Raw genomic sequence first — 17,757 nt, forward strand, 5'->3', positions numbered from 1 at the left:
GTGGAAAATCCCAGAATATTGTTTTGTTTCTCGTCGTTTCTGCAAGGAAGCTTACTTTTGGCAGATATGGTCGTTAAAGGGATCGAATAAGCCGGACCTCAGGAACGGGGACGGACGAGTAACGTCCTGCCGATACCATAATTTGCATTCGCCAATCGCCCGATAAATTTGCATGATCCTGTTTTAATAAACGGAAAATCTATATAGCGAGAACGATGGAAATTGTATACACAGAGGAGAGACAATACGCCCGATCCTTGGGCGTACAAACGACAATTTAATTAATTTAACAAAAGTACACGATGTTGGCGTTGATTTTCTTAATCGGTGTGATCTTCGTTATATCCAATTATCTTTTCGTTATACATCGAATATATCGGGATTCGTACAACGAGGAACATCTAGTTCGCGTTATTTCCACTTGTTCTCGCGTTCCTTTATTTTTTGAATCCGCGTAGGTAGAAATTTTCAAGAACGACGAGCAATTAATCATCGATGCTGGTTGCGCGTCCACACGCTTTTTCTCTGTGACTTCCACCGCGTGTTCTCGATTCAATTACCATGCCAGCTTTATGGCTCGGTGTAAAAATGAAGCGGAAAAAGTGGAAAAACGAAAAGGCGAGGTCGGAATATCTTTTTTGCAAAATGGCATTGCTACCGAGTATCGATTTTATACCGCTTAGGGGTATATTTTGAATCGTTTTAGGATAAAAGAGTTAAGCGGCGAAAGCTAATTGAATTATCCAAATATAAATATTATGAATTATGTAGAAATTAGTCGATGGAACGTTGGTAGAAAGTTTCGAAATATACCAAGCCTCGACTTGACCCTAATTATAAATCCGACTTGACCTTTCCCTTCGAACAGGACAGGTTGCCAGGTAAATAGTACCGACTTTTACCTACCCCGGAAGGTATAAGTAGGCTGTGTTAATCGCTGGACCTTCACTTAATAGTTAAATTTCAAGCTCTCGACATCGAGTTTACGCCGAAAGTGTGATTTAACGTGCAATTGAGTGAATCGCGTCATCTATCCGGACACTAACCAAAATTCTTAACGCGAATTTAATTCGATTTAGTCGTGGTAATTCCACGCAACAGTGTAGAGCTTAGACTCGGTGAAACTTAAAATACGTAGGATTGCTGAAACAAGTACAACGAGGATGAATATCTTGATGGAGAGAAACTGGAAGGTTGGTTGTTCGACGCATCCTTTCTATTATCTGTGAAAACTTTGCCAATAACGGAATAGTTAATAACGAGCAAGAAATTGTATTAACGCATTTGCAAATTTATCTTTTTTTTTTATTCTGTTATAGCCTGAGGTGGAGCAAGAGGAGTTTATAACGAGAAATTGGATCGACTGCTCTAAGAATCGTTCAGCTAAGAAGAACAAAGTTGCAGTCGGTACTGCAAGCACTAGCAATATGATGAGAGCTGCGCACAACGACAAACCGTGCAACGGCCACGAGGCTGCTAGTTCGCGGACAATTCTTCAATCGACGCGAGAACCTCGAGAAACGTCGAATTTGAGAAACATTATTCGCAATTTCGAGAAGGGTTGTCTCTCGCCTTCCAAAAAGAACAGAGAAATCGACGAATGCAAGCAGAAGAATTTTGTCAAGAAGATCGTCGAAGCTTTCGAAGTGAAATACAAGATTTATAACGATCCGAAGACCGCGCAGGTGAGTCTAAAAAGTCCGAAAGAAAATAAGTCGAACTCTCCTATGCTGGAATTGTGGACAAAAAGATCCAAAAGATTCTGCAATCCTTTCAAACACGATTTCTCTCGTTCGATCCGAGATAGTACGAACACCGACGAATTTGACGGAAGTGCCTTGTCACCAGAGAACAGAATTTTTAATACGTGCGAAAATAACAGATTTATTCGGAGAAGACTAAGTGAGTTAGAAAATTCAAAGAGTTCGGTCAAATCAAAGATGATCTTGACTGCTTTCGGTCGCGAAACTTCTGGTTTGGAACTCTGCTCGACTTTCTTGCCTCCTAGTACCGATTCCTCGAGACCCCCTAATTGCTTAACAAGAGCAGAGCTGATGCGAAAGATTCATCTTTCCAACATGGCAAAGAGGGCCGACAAGACGAGAACGAGGAATGGCGTCGATCTGTACGTGAATTCATCGGGAGAAACTAGTTTTACATCCGACTACTCTCTTCCAACAACAACGAGTACCTTGATCGAGTCCCCGAAGAGCGATAATTCCACGTTGCCAGATACTTCACGCGTCGATACATCTCCAAAGGTAATCGGGGCATTTCTGAAGAAACCGATCGACGTCGAGAACACTGCCATCGATTGGATACCTGTCACCGGAAAGAGGCTGCCGCGGAAAAAATCGCTCAAGAAGCTGCTCTGTTCGTTCACCAGAGGGAAGCTCATCAAAAGATTCTCGTCGGAAAGAAACCTGTGCGAGGAATCGCGAGAATTTCAAGATTCTGAATACGACGAGAGATCTTGTTCCTCTGTGTCTATAACTTCTCTGGTTTCCGTCGCGGACGTGCTACGTCACCAAAAAACCAACCATTTTGAATCTAACAAAGGAATCGAGCTGAAAACTTTCAAATCGAAGAACAGATCGAGCGAAGAAAAGAGCGAAGCTTCTTGCGATACGTATCATTCCGCGGAGTGGGTAGATATAGATTGATGTTTTTATAATTTTATAAATAAACATTACTACTCGTTAACACGTTCGTTCGATATCGCAGGAAGCGGAAGGGGAGAAAGCTAGTTTTAGTGGAGGTGCCACGCGAGGACGTGAAGCTAGATCTCGGCCCGTCCTATCCTCCTCCTCCTCCTCCTCCTTCTCAGACCATTCGATTCCTTTCGCCTTTAACTGACAAACTTGTATCCAAGCTACCGGAACATCCATGCGTATCAAAGACCCCGGAGAATTCGTTCGTTACCTCGACTAAGATAGACAACTCGGCGAAATTTAACAGCTCTTATCACGTGTATTACAACAGTAATGCCTCGTTATCGACGATCATTAAGAACGACCTGTACGAGGTGGAGTTTCGAAGAAGCTGCAGCGACCTTCCCTCGTCGTCCATGACCAACCACTACGACGTCCCCAGGAGATTCTTATCCATGTCCGAGGACGAAATACCATGGATGTGGAAGTCGCAGTTGGAGCTAAACAGGAAAGAGGAGCCAATTTACGACATTCCCAAGTCACAAAGTATCGAGAGACCTAGGTCCAGCATTTACGATGACGCTCCGTCGTTGAAGGAAAACAGCATTTACGAAGAAGCTAAACCCATTCTCAACACCCGCTCTCTGGCTCAACGCGACTTGGAATCTCACCATGCCATCGCGAAATCCATCGATACTAGAATCTACGTGAACACCCAGGTACAACAGTCATCGTTGAACGACCCGACTTCCAACCTTTAATTTAATTCGATGATAATTGTACGCAAGGGGTTCCTCGGTTGAGATTCGTTTATTTTAATATGAAATTGGTGTATTATATTATTATATTATTATATAATTGGCATAGGTATCGTGAAATTAATTTATTAGTTAGGCAGCCTTGACAAGACTTATTTCCAGATCTGATTGTCGCTCGATATATGATGACATGTAACGAAATCGACGGTACAAATTGTTTTTACCAATTTATGATACAAATAGTTGATTATTGCGTATTTCACGATCGTTTTAGCACTTTTCGATGTTGTAAATATGTTGCAGCGAACGTTTTGCAGGTTGGGTCGGCTTTTGAAACGTTCGTAGATTTAGGTAAACTTCGTTTTAGAATCGTACGCGAGTTCTTTTCAACGATACGTCATAAACCATGTACATACGTAATTCTGATAGTCTCGTATAGTTCTGATCGTGACTGTTTCCTTTAAACGAGCGAACTTTGTAGTCGAATGAAATCGCGAGAATTCCGTCTACTTTTGCATTTGTAGGTATTTTAACGGTTTTAAAAACTTGTCCTTTTCGTAAGGTACGAAACGCGAAACATTCGATCACAGTTTTTAGTTCGAAGCTCTGGAACGTGGTAAAACAAAACAGAAACTGACAGAAATTATACAGAACGTTAAGTCTTACTATCGTTTCCAACGGAAACTTTCTTGTAAAGACTTTCATCGTGCGTGCGATAGAATAGATTTTCGATTTTAAAGTTATTTCTTAAAATTCGTTCTATTTCGTTTCCTTTCGTTGCCACCTGGAAACGCGAAACGAGGATACGAGCGTAAAATAATGTGCGGAAGCAAACCGCTGCAAGAGCAAAAAAAAAAAAGAATTCTACCGTCGTGGTATTTCTGTAAAGAATAAATATCTTACAGTGTACTAGAACTTGACGCTACATGTACTTTACGATCTGGATATTTACCAATGTCACGTAATCGTTGCATGCGTCGAATTGTATTATAAGCGAGAGATAGTTAAGCTTACGTAGATGCAATTCCTTCTACGAATTGTACACTTTTATTTATCGTACGATTTACGTTTATACGTAGTTAGACTTGGGTCTTTTTTTTAGCTCTTTCATGCCTTTTAATATCTTATCCTTTCAATAAAAATTCTCGATGCAAATTTCAAGTCATCCTTATACATCCGCTTCTATGAGGGAGTTTATCTTAATGGAAAGCAAGATTTCCACCTAACGCGTTAGGATCTGAAGAAGCGCAGCTCCTCGAATAATCTGGACACGAACTGATCGGATCTCCGTGAATAAAAGAAAGGAGAGCCGTAATTTCACTCGCGTAATTCCTCTGCTTGTTCCGATCAAGTCGCTTAAGTCTATCGTAATCAAAGCGAAGGATAGCGATAAAACCGACTTGGCCGGTGTTCGCGCCAATCTTCTCGGATCGAATCCTTATCGTTTATGAGATTAAAATTTGCTCAAAATTCGACGTGTGCCAAAAAATGCCTTACATACGTGTACTGTAATCGTGTCGATTCAAAGGATATACGTTTTTTGTATGCACGCGCACGTACGTCGATAGAATAACGATAGAACTAAGTTTTAAATCGACTCTGAAATCGGCAACCTTTTCAGTCGCACCGTCCTGTCAGGTATCGGCGAGATTCTCGTTCGCGTCACCAGTTCAACGAGGCGGAGAACGATCGAGTAGCATCGTCGATAAGCCCGGTTACGTAGCGCGATCAATGTTCGTCTTTGCGCTTGTCATTTCACAGCGGTGAAACGGCTATCACGAAAGATCGCGATAATGTTATGAAAACGTCTGGGATCTCGTGGGGCCATAACGGTGCAATCTTGCTCGCGGTAGATAAAATGATACAGCGACGTAGAATGCTCGTACGCGCCGGACACAGTTGCGACGCGGATACCGAACGACGCTAAGCGCGGGTCGTGACGGTCAGCCGTTACCGTCACCGCTGAAACTACGTTGGCCAACGTACCTGGAAATTGTCGGTGATCCGTGTACGTGTCAAGGCCGGCAAATTTTGACGTGTATGGTACGTACGACGTGCGTCGTTTTTCGAATTTCGACCGAAGCGAGAGAATAAAGGAGAATAAATTTGTTTAAGGGCACGAAGAATTTGGTCGACGTCGATCGGCGATAACGTTATAACTTTGCGACGATCAGTGCGCAGGTTACAACGCTCTCCCATAACGATAGAGACGCGTACACGCGTTTTTCTTTTTATTTTATTTTGGTTTTTACAATTTGTCCTGAAGGACATTTGGTAAAGCGTTATATCTCATTGGTAAATAAAACAAATAAAATAAAATAAATATAGCATGTGGGTGGCTACCCCCAGCGGGGTGCCAGCTTCGTGTTTTCTAAGTTATATCTTTTATGCGTACACGCGTGGACATAAATTTACAATACGAGTTTGCGTCGCAAGAATATACATCTTGATATTAAAATAACACACGGTGTACGTAGTACAGTCGTAAATCACTCGTACCGTGCGACCAAGCATTCTTCGATTTCGAAATGAAATTCTCACGAAAACAGTCGCGCTGGTAATTAATTACCTCGAATGAAAAACATTCGCGAAAGAACACGTCCCTTTCGTTCGCGGTTCTTCCCGACAAAATTTCCAACTAGCTCGAGCGAAATACTCGCGTTATTGGGATTTTATTCCATTCGTTTGTTCCTTGGTTCTTAAGAAACGGAGAAAGGAGGGTGAAAATAAAATTGTTGAACGAAGAAAACTATTAATCAGCGGATCGTAATTAGCGACTGTGGCCGTTTAAGCAGGACGTGGATATTGGTATAAATTGCATCCGCTTTCGGTAGCCAATAAAATTAGACGAATCGGACCTGTTTACGTTGCACCGGATCACCACAAATTGATACCAATTAATTAGGCAACGACGTTTCAGAGGGCGTTTACGCGAATGGTTTCGAGGCAAACGAAGATACACGAGCAGATACCGATCGACGATTCACTCTTAACGAATCTCTTGTTTGTATCGGCGAAAAGCTTGCATAATTTGACGAGCGTTCGGCCGTATCGATTCACGGCAGTTGATTAAAGCAGCCGTCCGCCATCGTCGTATCACTTTGTAATTTATCGAACCGTTTGCCACCGCTTCTCGGCCTGATCGTATTAATTCCTATCGATTTACAGTCGGTGCGGAACGTTAATCGAACGTAACGAGTTAGTTAGCTCGGCTTTTCGGATAACGTTTCGTTTGTCTGATCGCCAGACAAGAAAATAGCCGACCAAATCCTCGAAAGATTAAGATTTATGAAACGCTATCCAGCTAGCAGACACACACCTACGAAATTGTCTCGCTCCTTCGGAAGCTTATCCTTTGTCTTGGCCGAGGCAAAGACAGACCTGTCCCAACGATGACGCAGCTACATACAACTTAAATCCCAGATTGAACTCGCTATAACCGCGTTTCGGTCTATAGAGAACTGTTAAACCGTGTCCCTTGCCGTCACATCGTTACCTCCTTTGCTATTCGCTTTGTCGGTGATGTCTCCTAATCGTCGTCGTTCTACCACGATCGTACGCTTCTTGTCGTGGCTCGTACAGTTCCGAGGGAAACGCATCGAGAAGCAAACGTGACGCATAGAAAGATCATCGCGAGGCGGACGAAGAAGAAAAGATCGGAGGTCGTGTCTTTTTGAATTTGCTTTTACCGGTTGATCTGGTGGTTTCGCCGAGTACGGAACGAAAGGAGCGTCGCTGATCGCGAGATCCGAGGGAGTGGCGGAAAGGTGCGAAAGGGTGTGCGTTGAGATCTTAATAATTTAATCGACTGATAAAGTTACACCGGTACGAGGTGAAATTGGCACGCAGCGTCGGTGCGTACACCAGGGGAAAAAAGGAAGACGACAGAACGAGAGAAGAAGCAATTTTCCAGGGTGATGGCCTGGAAAATTGCCGCAACGTGTCTGCGCTCACCGATGTCCGATGTCGATGATCGTTTTATTTTTCCTTTGCCGCTAGTCGTGGAAAAAAGGTCGATCCTTTTTCATCCGAGTCTGTCGTCGGAAAAATTCTATTTATCTTTTTGTCACGCTTTTCCGTCGAGAGAAATTCAATGTCTGATCGCAACTCCTTTATAATCTCTTAAGCCCGCTGCACGCGAGCTGCAGGTCTCGTCTCGAAAATATCAAAGATTCGCCTCTCGATCGAAACGGAAAAGGTTCGAGGATCGCAGCAGGATCAACTCGAGCAATGGGCGTAGTCGGACACTCGGAGACAGATCTCGCTTCATCGAAAATATCGGCTTCGTCGCACGGGGCTCGATGATCTCGCCTTCCGTGTTTTATATCTCGTCGCAATGCATCTTCGTGGAACAACATCGTAAAGTTTGCTCCTAAATTCGTTACGAGTCAGCCGCTCTCCTTTAAACTGGCATCCGCATCCATCCATCGTACACGATCGTTCTAACGTATAACGCCGAGGATGTTACGTCTGGCCGCGGTAACCTTTATTTATGCGCAAAAGCGGAACAGAGAGGGAAACGTTGCACCTGGTCGCTACGATCGGAGAATTTCCATCGAACGAGAAGGTAAATTCCGGAAAAATATCAAATTCAATTCCCTTTGCGCAAATCCGGATACAATTCCGATGCAAATGCACGGGTATACTTATAGATCTGGTGGTACGTGAAAAGCCTGGACGTACTACTTACCGGTGAAAAAATAGTTTTCACGAATATACGACCGAGCGGACGCAAATGCGCCAGAAAACTGATGAAAAATGGTGGTGGTTGGTCCGTGATGCAAAGACGAACGATCTTATCGAATTTTTTGGAACGTTGCTTGCTTCTTTCTTCCGTGTCGTTGCTCAAGATGAAGTCGAGGGAAACTCCAAAAGGATTATCAGATACGTCGACATCACTCCGACGATCTGCAAACAATAGCGACATTTTTTCGAACAGCGGCTTTAAACGGGTCGTTGATCGTTCGTCGAGCGTCTGGTTTATATCAAAATAGCAATCGAGAGCAGAACCGTAACGAGGGATCGCGATGAACGATTTTGCTCGAAGCGTCTGCTGGAAATTGGACAAACTTGGCGTGCAACTGTTATTACGAACTCGTTTCAGCTTTGCCACGAAACCGAACGGGATATCGAGGAGCGAGTTACGGTAACCTCTCGGATGCTTTTTCGCGATGCAATTTGCGACGGCACGATCTAGGTAACATTTGGAGATCGTGGTTATTAAGCGAAATCCAATTAATCTGTCGCTTTGGTGGGATAAAAAGTAAGGTAACGAGATTGACACGACCGACGAGATAAAGACGGGTTTTTCTTTGGGTTGGTTGATGCGTAAGGAAGAAGAGGCGAGTACGTTCGTAATTAAAGTCTACTTTTCCGCAGAAAAGATAGAAAATATATTTACCGAGCAGAGCAATGACAACTTGACGTCGAAGAGACCGCCGGCGGAGAAATGAAGCCGTCTATTGAGAAAGTGCAGCGTAGTACGAACGGTATCCTGTAAAAAAGATACGAACGATCGTGTACGGTGGCTTCGATAAAAGTACGAAATTTATATTAAAATACTCGCATTGTATGGATATCTCTCGACTATTCTCGCGTCCCATTCGACCAGGGTAACAGCCATGAAATTAGCCTGGAATTTGCGATCCTTCCGTTAAAATCTCTGCTCGAACTTTACGACTAATTTGTGAAATGAATAGAAATAGAAGGGAGAGCGATCGACGTTACCTCGGTTACCGTGTAATCGCAGACGATGTGCAGGGCCAAAAGCTGTCCCATATATCCGACAAGCCAGGAGCTCATGTTGAATATCAGAGGCCAAGATAAGTTGTAGCCGTTCGTCACGATGACCCAATCGATGATAAAGTAGAGATTGCTGATGATGTGTACGCTCAAATTTCCTAGCCAGAAGAACAACGACCACGAGTAAAGGGAGCCCAGGGATTCGCCGGATAGCATCAACTCGTTGTGCAATTCCTGGATGGTCTTTTTCGAGTAAACGTTAACGCGGTGTTACGTTTCGCTATTGCGCGCTATCGTACGAACAAACGCAACACGATTTTAATTAGCTATGATATGTACGCCGCACCTTTTTGCTGACGCTGGTGCTTTTGTATCCGACTCTCGACGGTAGATTCTCCTTCGCGATCTGGTTCAGCCGATGAAAGCGTTGGCCGAGAAAGCTCGCCATTCCGAAAAACTTGTAGACGGATGTCGCGTTGGTGACGTACAGACACATGTAACTCATATTGAACAGCCAAGTCTCGTTGAAGGCGAACATTCCACTCTGATTAACCACCGTCCAAACAGCGATCTGACTGATCAAAAGAACCCACGCCGCTATCCGAGTTTTTACTTCCTTGTGCGGGTAACCCAGTTGGCTGAGCCTCTCGTCGAAGTCCTGCTGCGCGTTCCAAATGCGGCAAAACGCTTTCCTCGTGAATATCACCGATATGAGATCGTACATAGCGATCAGGTAGTTCATCATTATCTGCCATCATCGTGAATCGTTAATCGTTAATCGTCCGACGAACGTAGCTACTTTGTAGCAAAAATGTTGCAATTACCTTGGCAGTTTCGAACACGTTAAGGATCACTTTCTCTCTCTGCACGGCAAGGAATCTTACGCACACGTTGTGTATAGTGTAAGAATAAATAGCCATGCAGACGAAGGAAAATAGGAGATAGCAGTTGGACGGGACTAGCTGGTCGCCCGTGAAATCGTACGGCGCCAAACCCAACACTTTCATTATGAAAACTATGGGGTAAATCGCCGAGTACAATAGCGAATCTGGGCCGTGATACTTTCTCGCCTGACATTTTCTCGCTTCGGTCACTTCCGCCAGCGTACTTTCAACGTCGAACGGCTTTACTCGAGTTTTCGACAATGGAGCAACCTCTTTCCTCGGGTAACGCGTCAATTCTTTTTCCAACAACTTTGAAAAATTCATTTTCCTCGTTATCGCGCGGTCGCTGTTTCTCACGGAAATTTCCAGCTGCGGGGTATCTCCACGCGCGTTTCGTCAAAGGAAATTCTGTGGAAAAATAGGCGCGTCGAAGCCTAGCCGCATATTTTACAAACTTTAGAGCAGCGTGCGATTTTACGATGCGAGAACGACGAACGAAATATCGCGAGAGATACGCGAAGGGTATCGTCGATTACGATTTCGAAACGAATCGAGTTTGGTCTAGCCAGCGACTAGTCGCTGTTTCCGCCGTACGAAGCGTCCACCATCGATTTGAAATATTAGCGAAAGCGGAAAATGGTAAAAAAGGAAAAAAGAGGAGGCACGTTATTTCGATACGCGCGAGTACGAACAATCCGGTGAACTCGTATCGCGTATACAAAACCGTTTTCCCCTCTGATTTATCGTCCGGTGGCCGATAATTTGTTCGTTGGCCGCGTTCGATACGCTTTTCCAGTTTATTCGCCGCGCTGCGTGTCGGCGATCGTTTGCAAAAGAGATTTAATATCGAAAAGGACCAATTACGAGAAACGGAATGAAACTGCACCGGTCGTTGAATCGAAGTTCCTCTGGCGACGAATTAACGATTTACGAACGAAAGAACGAATAAACCAACTAAGAAAACACCTCGCTTCCGCCACGACGAATACTTTCTTCGACGAATACCCTGAAGAATACTTTCGAGCGCGTGGTTCGATCCAACCGCGAGAATAAACATCGGCGATGGAAATTCGAATCGCGCACTCTCCTTCTTCGTTCGCAGAGACGACGATGTCCGTTTAAATCGAGAATGCTTTGCGTCGCGCGAAGAACGAATGCGAGAGCGAGTCGCGAAATTCGCGATATATCTAGACGCTGTGGACGAGTAAAAAGATGGGTCGCACGGTGGAAAACGGAGGACGAAAAGCGGTGCGAGTTACCTGTCGCGTCGCCACGAAAACTAACTTACTGTTCCTCGAGGAGGATGCGGCGAAACTTAAAGAGAAATCGCGCGGCACCATCATCCCTGGTGACGCGGCAAGCGGTCGAACGTTTCCCAGCAACCGCGTAAATAACAACGAAACCGGGTTCTTCAATCGGCCGTGATAAAACGGAATTAAAGTCGTTAATTCAAACAAACGCGAGTGGACGTACACTTACGGCCATTAGAACGTCCGTCGTTCCTCCAGTCGTCGTTAAATTATGAATCATTGAACGGTTGAAGCGGAATAACAAACCGCTCCAGTGGATTTAGCTTCCTATCGAGCAACCCTGTCGCGTTTGTTATCCCTTTTTTTTCGCCAAAGTGCTACAAATCACGAGCGTTTTATCGATTCTTCGTCGGTGAAATAACGAGTATTAGAAACTGCGAGGATGACGATAATGCCACTCTACTGTCAAGCTGATCACATCGAATCCAAGCTGCAGACTAAATGACAACCGTCGTGTTAATATCTCCGGTGTACAAACGCATGGTAAACAACTAGCTGTTTATTTCACAGCCATTCCGTGTCATTCGTTATCCGGCGATCTGCTTAGAAATAATCGTTCGATACAAGAATCTTGACGACTCTATTTACCTTTTCGTCGTCCTTTCTCGTCCACCATTAAAAATGCAACAGCCGATAGAATTTATCACGCTCTTCGACAAATCCATCATCGACTTTCGACCGGTCGAGATCCACCGATTCGAACAACGTCGGTACGCGACCCTGTCCCATCGAAATGTCGCTAATGGTCGTGGGATCGCGGCCGTCCATTAATCAGATTTGCTCGCGATGCTCCAGCTCCGGATGGATCGTATCTTGCTGTTTATTTCCGCGATTCTGTTTCCTCTTGCGAACCAATTGAGATCGTTCGTGAGATAAATTATTCCTTTTAAAATCGTTCCGAACGTGCGATCGAGTCGTTGGAATAAACGACAACACCAACAAATTAAACGTAACTGATTTGTTTTGATCGATCGCAGAACAGATCGCGTCTCTTCCACGTCGGAATAATGAGAGCCGCGTTTGGCTTTTTACAGGGGTGGAAAGTGGAATAGGAAGGAAGAGAGAAAGAGAGAGGGAGGGAGAGGGTAATATAAGGCGGCGTATTAGATGAAAATTTACGATGGAAAGTGTCTCGTCAGGACGACGCCCCAGAGGAATGCAATCCAACTCGGCGTGCAAGACGAGCGATATTCGTGGAACGGTCCACGCGCGGTTCTCATCGCGCATATCCATGGAAATAAAAGCTGCTTTTACCCCGCTTCTCTGGAAAATTGCTTTCGAGAGTGGGCTGGTTTTTTTTCCATCAACCTCGTCAGCAACTTGTTGCCGCGCTTTGTTACTCGTTACCGAGCGTCGAATTTCCCCACCAAACCTATCGGTTGTTGCAACGCGACGAGATTCCCTTCGAAAAATTGCGAAGGACAGCGATTAAGAAGCATGCTCGGGCGCTTTGAAATTCCAATCGACGCATCCCTCTGAAATTGATGCCGAGTAGCCGCCTAATCGAGGAACGAGAAACAACGTTCGATCGGCGATCGAAAATCATCAGTGAATTCCACAGCTATGCTCTTCGAGAAATAACTTTACCCTTCGAGCTTATTAAATCGCCGGTTCCTACCGATACGTTACACTTTTCCGACACAGCACGAACAAGATAAACGAAGAGATCGCTATGAAGGCGGTGAAGGAGCAGCTGTTCGAATGGGCTTGTAAGAAGCACGCGATGAATAGTCCGTTGGACAGACGTCTACTGCGAGAGAAGGCTCTGCAACTGGCAAGGATAAGTGGCTCGAACGGTACTTAATCCCACTGATAATATTTTTTATCTTCATTTTTGTTTTTAGCGCGTAGAAAGTCGATGGAGTAGCTTCGGTTGGAAATGCAGCTAGCGTCGACCGCCAATTAAACTTTGCTTCTCTCGGTGTTACCGTGTGTAGGATTCAAGTGCTCGGACAGATGGTTGACTACGTTTCTGAAGGAGTACGGCTTCTCTACCGATTTGATAAGTCAGCCGGGACCGACGTTCGCCGATTACCGCGACTGGATCGACCTGATGAGATCGACGATGGTCAAGTACAGGCACAAGGATTTGTTTCACGCGGACGAGCTGACCATGTACTCGGACGTTCTCCCTTCGGGAATCCCGTGCAACGGGGTCAAAGATCCAAGGGCGATCGATTCGTCGAGGAACCGAGTGACGGTTTTAATGAGCTGTAATTCTTCAGGAACGACGAAACTACCGCTCTTCGTCTGCGGACCGTATGCGTCCAAGATAACGGCGAAAGAGCACGTTTACGATCACAGCGAGGATTCTAGCATCGGGGACGAGTTCTTCGCAAGTTGGCTGTCGAACGTGAACGATCGTATGATCGAGTCTAATCGAAAGATCTTGCTGTTTCTACGACGAGGCAGAGCTCGCGCGCTAAAGGATTTCGTAGCGAGCAACGTACAGCTCGTTTACTTTCCCGAAGATTTCCCGGCATTTTTACGACCGTTGCGGAGGGACGTTTTCCATTACGTTAAAATGATATTTAGACGAAGGTGAGTCTCGTGACAGTAATTTTTAGACAATTTCAGACACCGTCCTCCAAATGTACACTGCTGGCAAAAGTTTCTTGAAATTTGATGGGAACGTTGCTTAATTTTCTTCGCTGTCGGACAACGGTGAAACGTTTGTTGTTGAAGGTACGCGGAGCGATTAAAGCGATATACCATGAAATGGAATCTTGACGACATCCTGGCGTCGCTGATCGAAGCATGGGAGTCAATACCGCGGGAACTGATAGTATTCAGCTTTCAAAGGACCCACTTCAGGACCGACGACTGTTTTCTTCGGATCAATTGCGATTGCTGGAACAGCTTGAAAGCCGGTATCTCGTTCAAAAGATTCGTGACGTTCGACGACGGTCTCTCGAGCGAACCGGCGACGTACGAAAAAAATCATCGATGTCGTTGTTACGAGCTTTCCAACCGGAAAAGCGTTAAGCAGACCGACGACGATACCGTCGATTCTGCGTTGAAAAACACGCCGCGAGGTATCTCGGAAGCGACTGTTCCAAAGCTACCGAACGAATCCGATCGGAATCTTCGAGCGATGCCTCTAAACGTAAAGAACCGTACATGTAGAAAATACGACTGTTCTATGGTAACTAGTCGCGTCAACGGTAACGCAAGCACGGCAACGATAACGTACAACCCGGTAAAGGAAAATGTAGTCGAGGCGAGCAGCGGGCGTAGAAAGTCGCGAAAGAGAATTTACAGCGAGACACAATTTTCTACGAAGGAATGGAATGGCAATCGATGTGCGTCCGAGCAGAGGAATATTAAAAATACCTCTGTATCGAAATACCCGAATGTTATCCGTTCGACTTCGTTCCAAGATGGAACGTTTCAAACGGAAGCGAACGAAATACGAGAGTCTCTCCAACCGGTCGTCGACAAAGCTTTGACTTCATCGTCCATTTCAACCACCGAATCAAACTCTACCAACAACCTAATCGATAATATCAATGTGACTAGTCGTAAAACGATAGGGAACTCTGAACGTAACGCGATAAGAAACAATCTGACGCGGTTTAAACGCTTAAACGACGAACAAGATGACGCGAAGTCTAAGTGCGCAAATCAAGGAACAGTAGGATCTAGCATTTTGGACAAAGTTAATCAACCGTCTACCTCCACGAACAACTGCAACGTTACGTGTGAAATGATTGGTCAAGATAAGCCTCGATTACTCATGGAAAATCGTAGCAGAAGTCAAAGTTCGAACGTAGTCGCGAACAACGAGAGCAGCTTGCCTTTTACGAAGCAGAAACGACAAAACTCTCTTTCCAACAGTACCGAGGACGATTCTGAAACGAACGAACCGAGGGAAAAGAAATTGAAAACTAATCATAACTGGTCTAAACAGTTCGAAACTTCTTTCGTTTTTGGTTCTCCGGATACGAATTATTCTGTCGGTGCTCAGCGTAATAAAAATATCGTGGAATCAGGTATTTTTAACATAAGTCCGTTTATCTCTCCGAGGGATTAAAATTTCTCTAAAAATTTTCAAAGCAGAGAAATTTTATAAATTATTTTTCTACGCGTATCGAAACAAGACGATTTTTGTAAGAATTTTATTTAATTATACATAACGAAGAATATTTTTAAGCTTTTTAAGAATATTCTTTTGAGACATTGTTTTTTAGTTTAAATCGGGTTATATAAATATTTATAATCGAATCATTCTGAATACCGCTATTGCTTTTGATATCCGAAACGATAAAGTCACAACAAAGATATACTCTGTTAAAGTTGCATAAAATGCGCGTAATATGAAAAAATATATAAAGTATCCAGAGTACAGTGTTTTCTATAATACTCCATAGGAAAACAATTTTCTACCAAGATTCTACTTTCTTAACTATATTTTCAAAAATATAAATTTGCATAGAAATCCACAGTCTAGTAATAGATATGGAAGTTGATACAAGTATTCGCCATGTGTAGATGATGTTGAGAGATTTATGATACATTGCCGTATCACTGTGGCAACTCGTACTAATCGCATGTCTGTTACTGATAGAATATAATGTATACTTGTCGTCTGTGCTTCTATCATAATTTCTGCTGCTACCTTCGATCGATTCGAATCAGTATGCTTTAATTAACATATACTACAAAATGGAAGTTTATACCATATTCGCTGGTGTTATTTGTTGTTAATAATTAAAAGCTGTTATTTATAAGAACGAATTAATACGCGTATAAAAAAATAGCATGCACTTCTTATCCATATCAAAATGATAATTTATCTCTTTTAACCAACCTGTCGTTTAAACGCTTAATAGATCTCTTTAACTGTTTTGAAAGACCAAAAAAAAAAAATACTATATATAAGGCCGCGAATCGTCAATTTTCGTGAAATAACTGTTACATATTACATAACAAAAATAAATAAACCTATTTTATTTCTTTCAGTAAATCTATATCTACTATTAATTTCATTGTATAAATTTATTTGTATATATAAATTTGATTACCTACTCTACGGAAATAAGTATGATTTCAATAATATTTGTTTATACAACTTTAAATAATATAAATCGGTGGACAAAAAGTTTTCGTATGTGAAAGCTAATCGTGCTGTCGATCGTACTAAGTTTATTTTCCATTCAATGGATACACCACATATCACCTCCGAATATTAACATTTACAACGCATTCACATTCGCATTTTCTTCGTCATAGTTATTACGCAGTTATTATGCTTGTATCAACAATACAACTTATGTTACATTCGCAACTATATTTAAGTTATTAGTATCAATTCTCAGATTCTACGGATTCATATAATTTACCAACAGGTAAATCTTTAACTTGATCTATAATACCTAATATTTTCTTTAATATTTGGGAATGTATCCTTGATTTATCGTCATCTGCATTAATTATGCACCATGTTTTATCCATTATCTTTTTATAGTTAGAAGCAACATGCGATTGAATTTCATTATTTTCATACCGCTCTTCTCCCCAGTTGCTACGTGAACATTGAGTTTCGTTGGAAACATTGAGGAATATAACTATGTCTGGAGAAGGTAATCCACTGTCAGGTGCTTTGCACCAATTTAAACATCTACCGGTCATAGCTGCTGTATAAGCAGCACCTGAACCAGCGTATCTGCAACGATATTTATAATTTATGTTATACTTAAAAACTGTCCTTTAGAGATCGATACAAAGTTTGATACTTACCTATCTATGACAACAGTAGTACCACTGTGTAAAGATTTCAAAATTTCATCTTTGCATTCCCATCGATTTGCAGAAAACAACATATGTGCTGTTTCCAGTGAAAAATTTAGTTTCTTGGTCAAATAATTATTTATTATTTCTCCAATGACGGTTGTTCTGTCTGAAAGCAACATATAATCAAATATTGATTGTTTTGGTTATCGTTTGACAAGGTTATGTACGGTAAATAGAGAAAGAAAATCAATCTATCGGTAATTACTCTGATATAAGTATATGCTTAAACCTGTACGAAATTGTTAAAAAATCTGATTACCAGGAAACGCTCGTTGTTCGACCGGAATGTTACGTTGTTTCAACGCGTCAACCAGCAACTTCAACTGAGTGGATTTTCCCGCCCTGTCACATCCTTCGAATACTATTAAAGCACCACGTGCCGTTGACATTATCTCTTTCAATAAAATCTCCTATTTAATTAATATGTGTAGAATTAAATATTTGCCAATATTTTGAATCGTTGATAAACAATAACGCGCAGTATACAGTAGTTCATGGCGTACACGTGACACGTGTCAATTATCGAAACGAAATCGATTTAAGATCGAATCTGTATTTCAAATTTAAGAATCTCGTTTCGATAGAGATATAGTCGTAGAAAATGCATATTTACGATGAA

At 42.9% G+C, this 17,757-nt stretch overlaps 4 protein-coding genes across 4 annotated transcripts in view; 2 read left to right on the top strand and 2 right to left on the bottom strand.

Moving 5' to 3' along the window:
• Positions 1–1,402: 1,402 nt before the first annotated feature.
• LOC132905053 (uncharacterized) overlaps positions 1,403–17,757 on the top strand; it is a 142,155-nt gene continuing 125,800 nt past the window's right edge. The window contains exons 1-2 of the mRNA XM_060955979.1: positions 1,403–2,644; positions 2,725–3,540. Of these exons, the coding sequence (XP_060811962.1) occupies positions 1,428–2,644; positions 2,725–3,412 (1,905 nt within the window). The 5' untranslated portion in view covers positions 1,403–1,427 and the 3' untranslated portion in view covers positions 3,413–3,540. The remainder of the gene's footprint in view (positions 2,645–2,724; positions 3,541–17,757) is intronic.
• On the bottom strand, positions 8,255–11,021 carry LOC132905054 (uncharacterized). The gene is made up of 6 exons (XM_060955980.1): positions 9,976–11,021; positions 9,498–9,899; positions 9,137–9,394; positions 8,978–9,041; positions 8,811–8,905; positions 8,255–8,317 (listed from the first exon to the last, which is right to left on the bottom strand). Exons 1-6 carry the CDS (start codon positions 10,357–10,359, stop codon positions 8,255–8,257), a joined length of 1,266 nt encoding a protein of 421 aa, XP_060811963.1. The 5' UTR covers positions 10,360–11,021.
• On the top strand, positions 11,248–15,381 carry LOC132905055 (uncharacterized). Its single transcript, XM_060955981.1, has 4 exons — positions 11,248–11,441; positions 12,990–13,141; positions 13,283–13,886; positions 14,031–15,381. The coding sequence occupies exons 1-4, from the start codon at positions 11,248–11,250 to the stop codon at positions 15,376–15,378; spliced, it is 2,298 nt and encodes a 765-aa protein (XP_060811964.1). The 3' UTR covers positions 15,379–15,381.
• On the bottom strand, positions 15,339–17,688 carry LOC132905266 (thymidylate kinase). The gene is made up of 3 exons (XM_060956418.1): positions 17,398–17,688; positions 17,085–17,244; positions 15,339–17,010 (listed from the first exon to the last, which is right to left on the bottom strand). The coding sequence occupies exons 1-3, from the start codon at positions 17,525–17,527 to the stop codon at positions 16,653–16,655; spliced, it is 648 nt and encodes a 215-aa protein (XP_060812401.1). The 5' UTR covers positions 17,528–17,688; the 3' UTR covers positions 15,339–16,652.

Source organism: Bombus pascuorum, chromosome 3, assembly GCF_905332965.1.
Source record: "Bombus pascuorum chromosome 3, iyBomPasc1.1, whole genome shotgun sequence".
NCBI lineage: Eukaryota > Metazoa > Arthropoda > Insecta > Hymenoptera > Apidae > Bombus > Bombus pascuorum.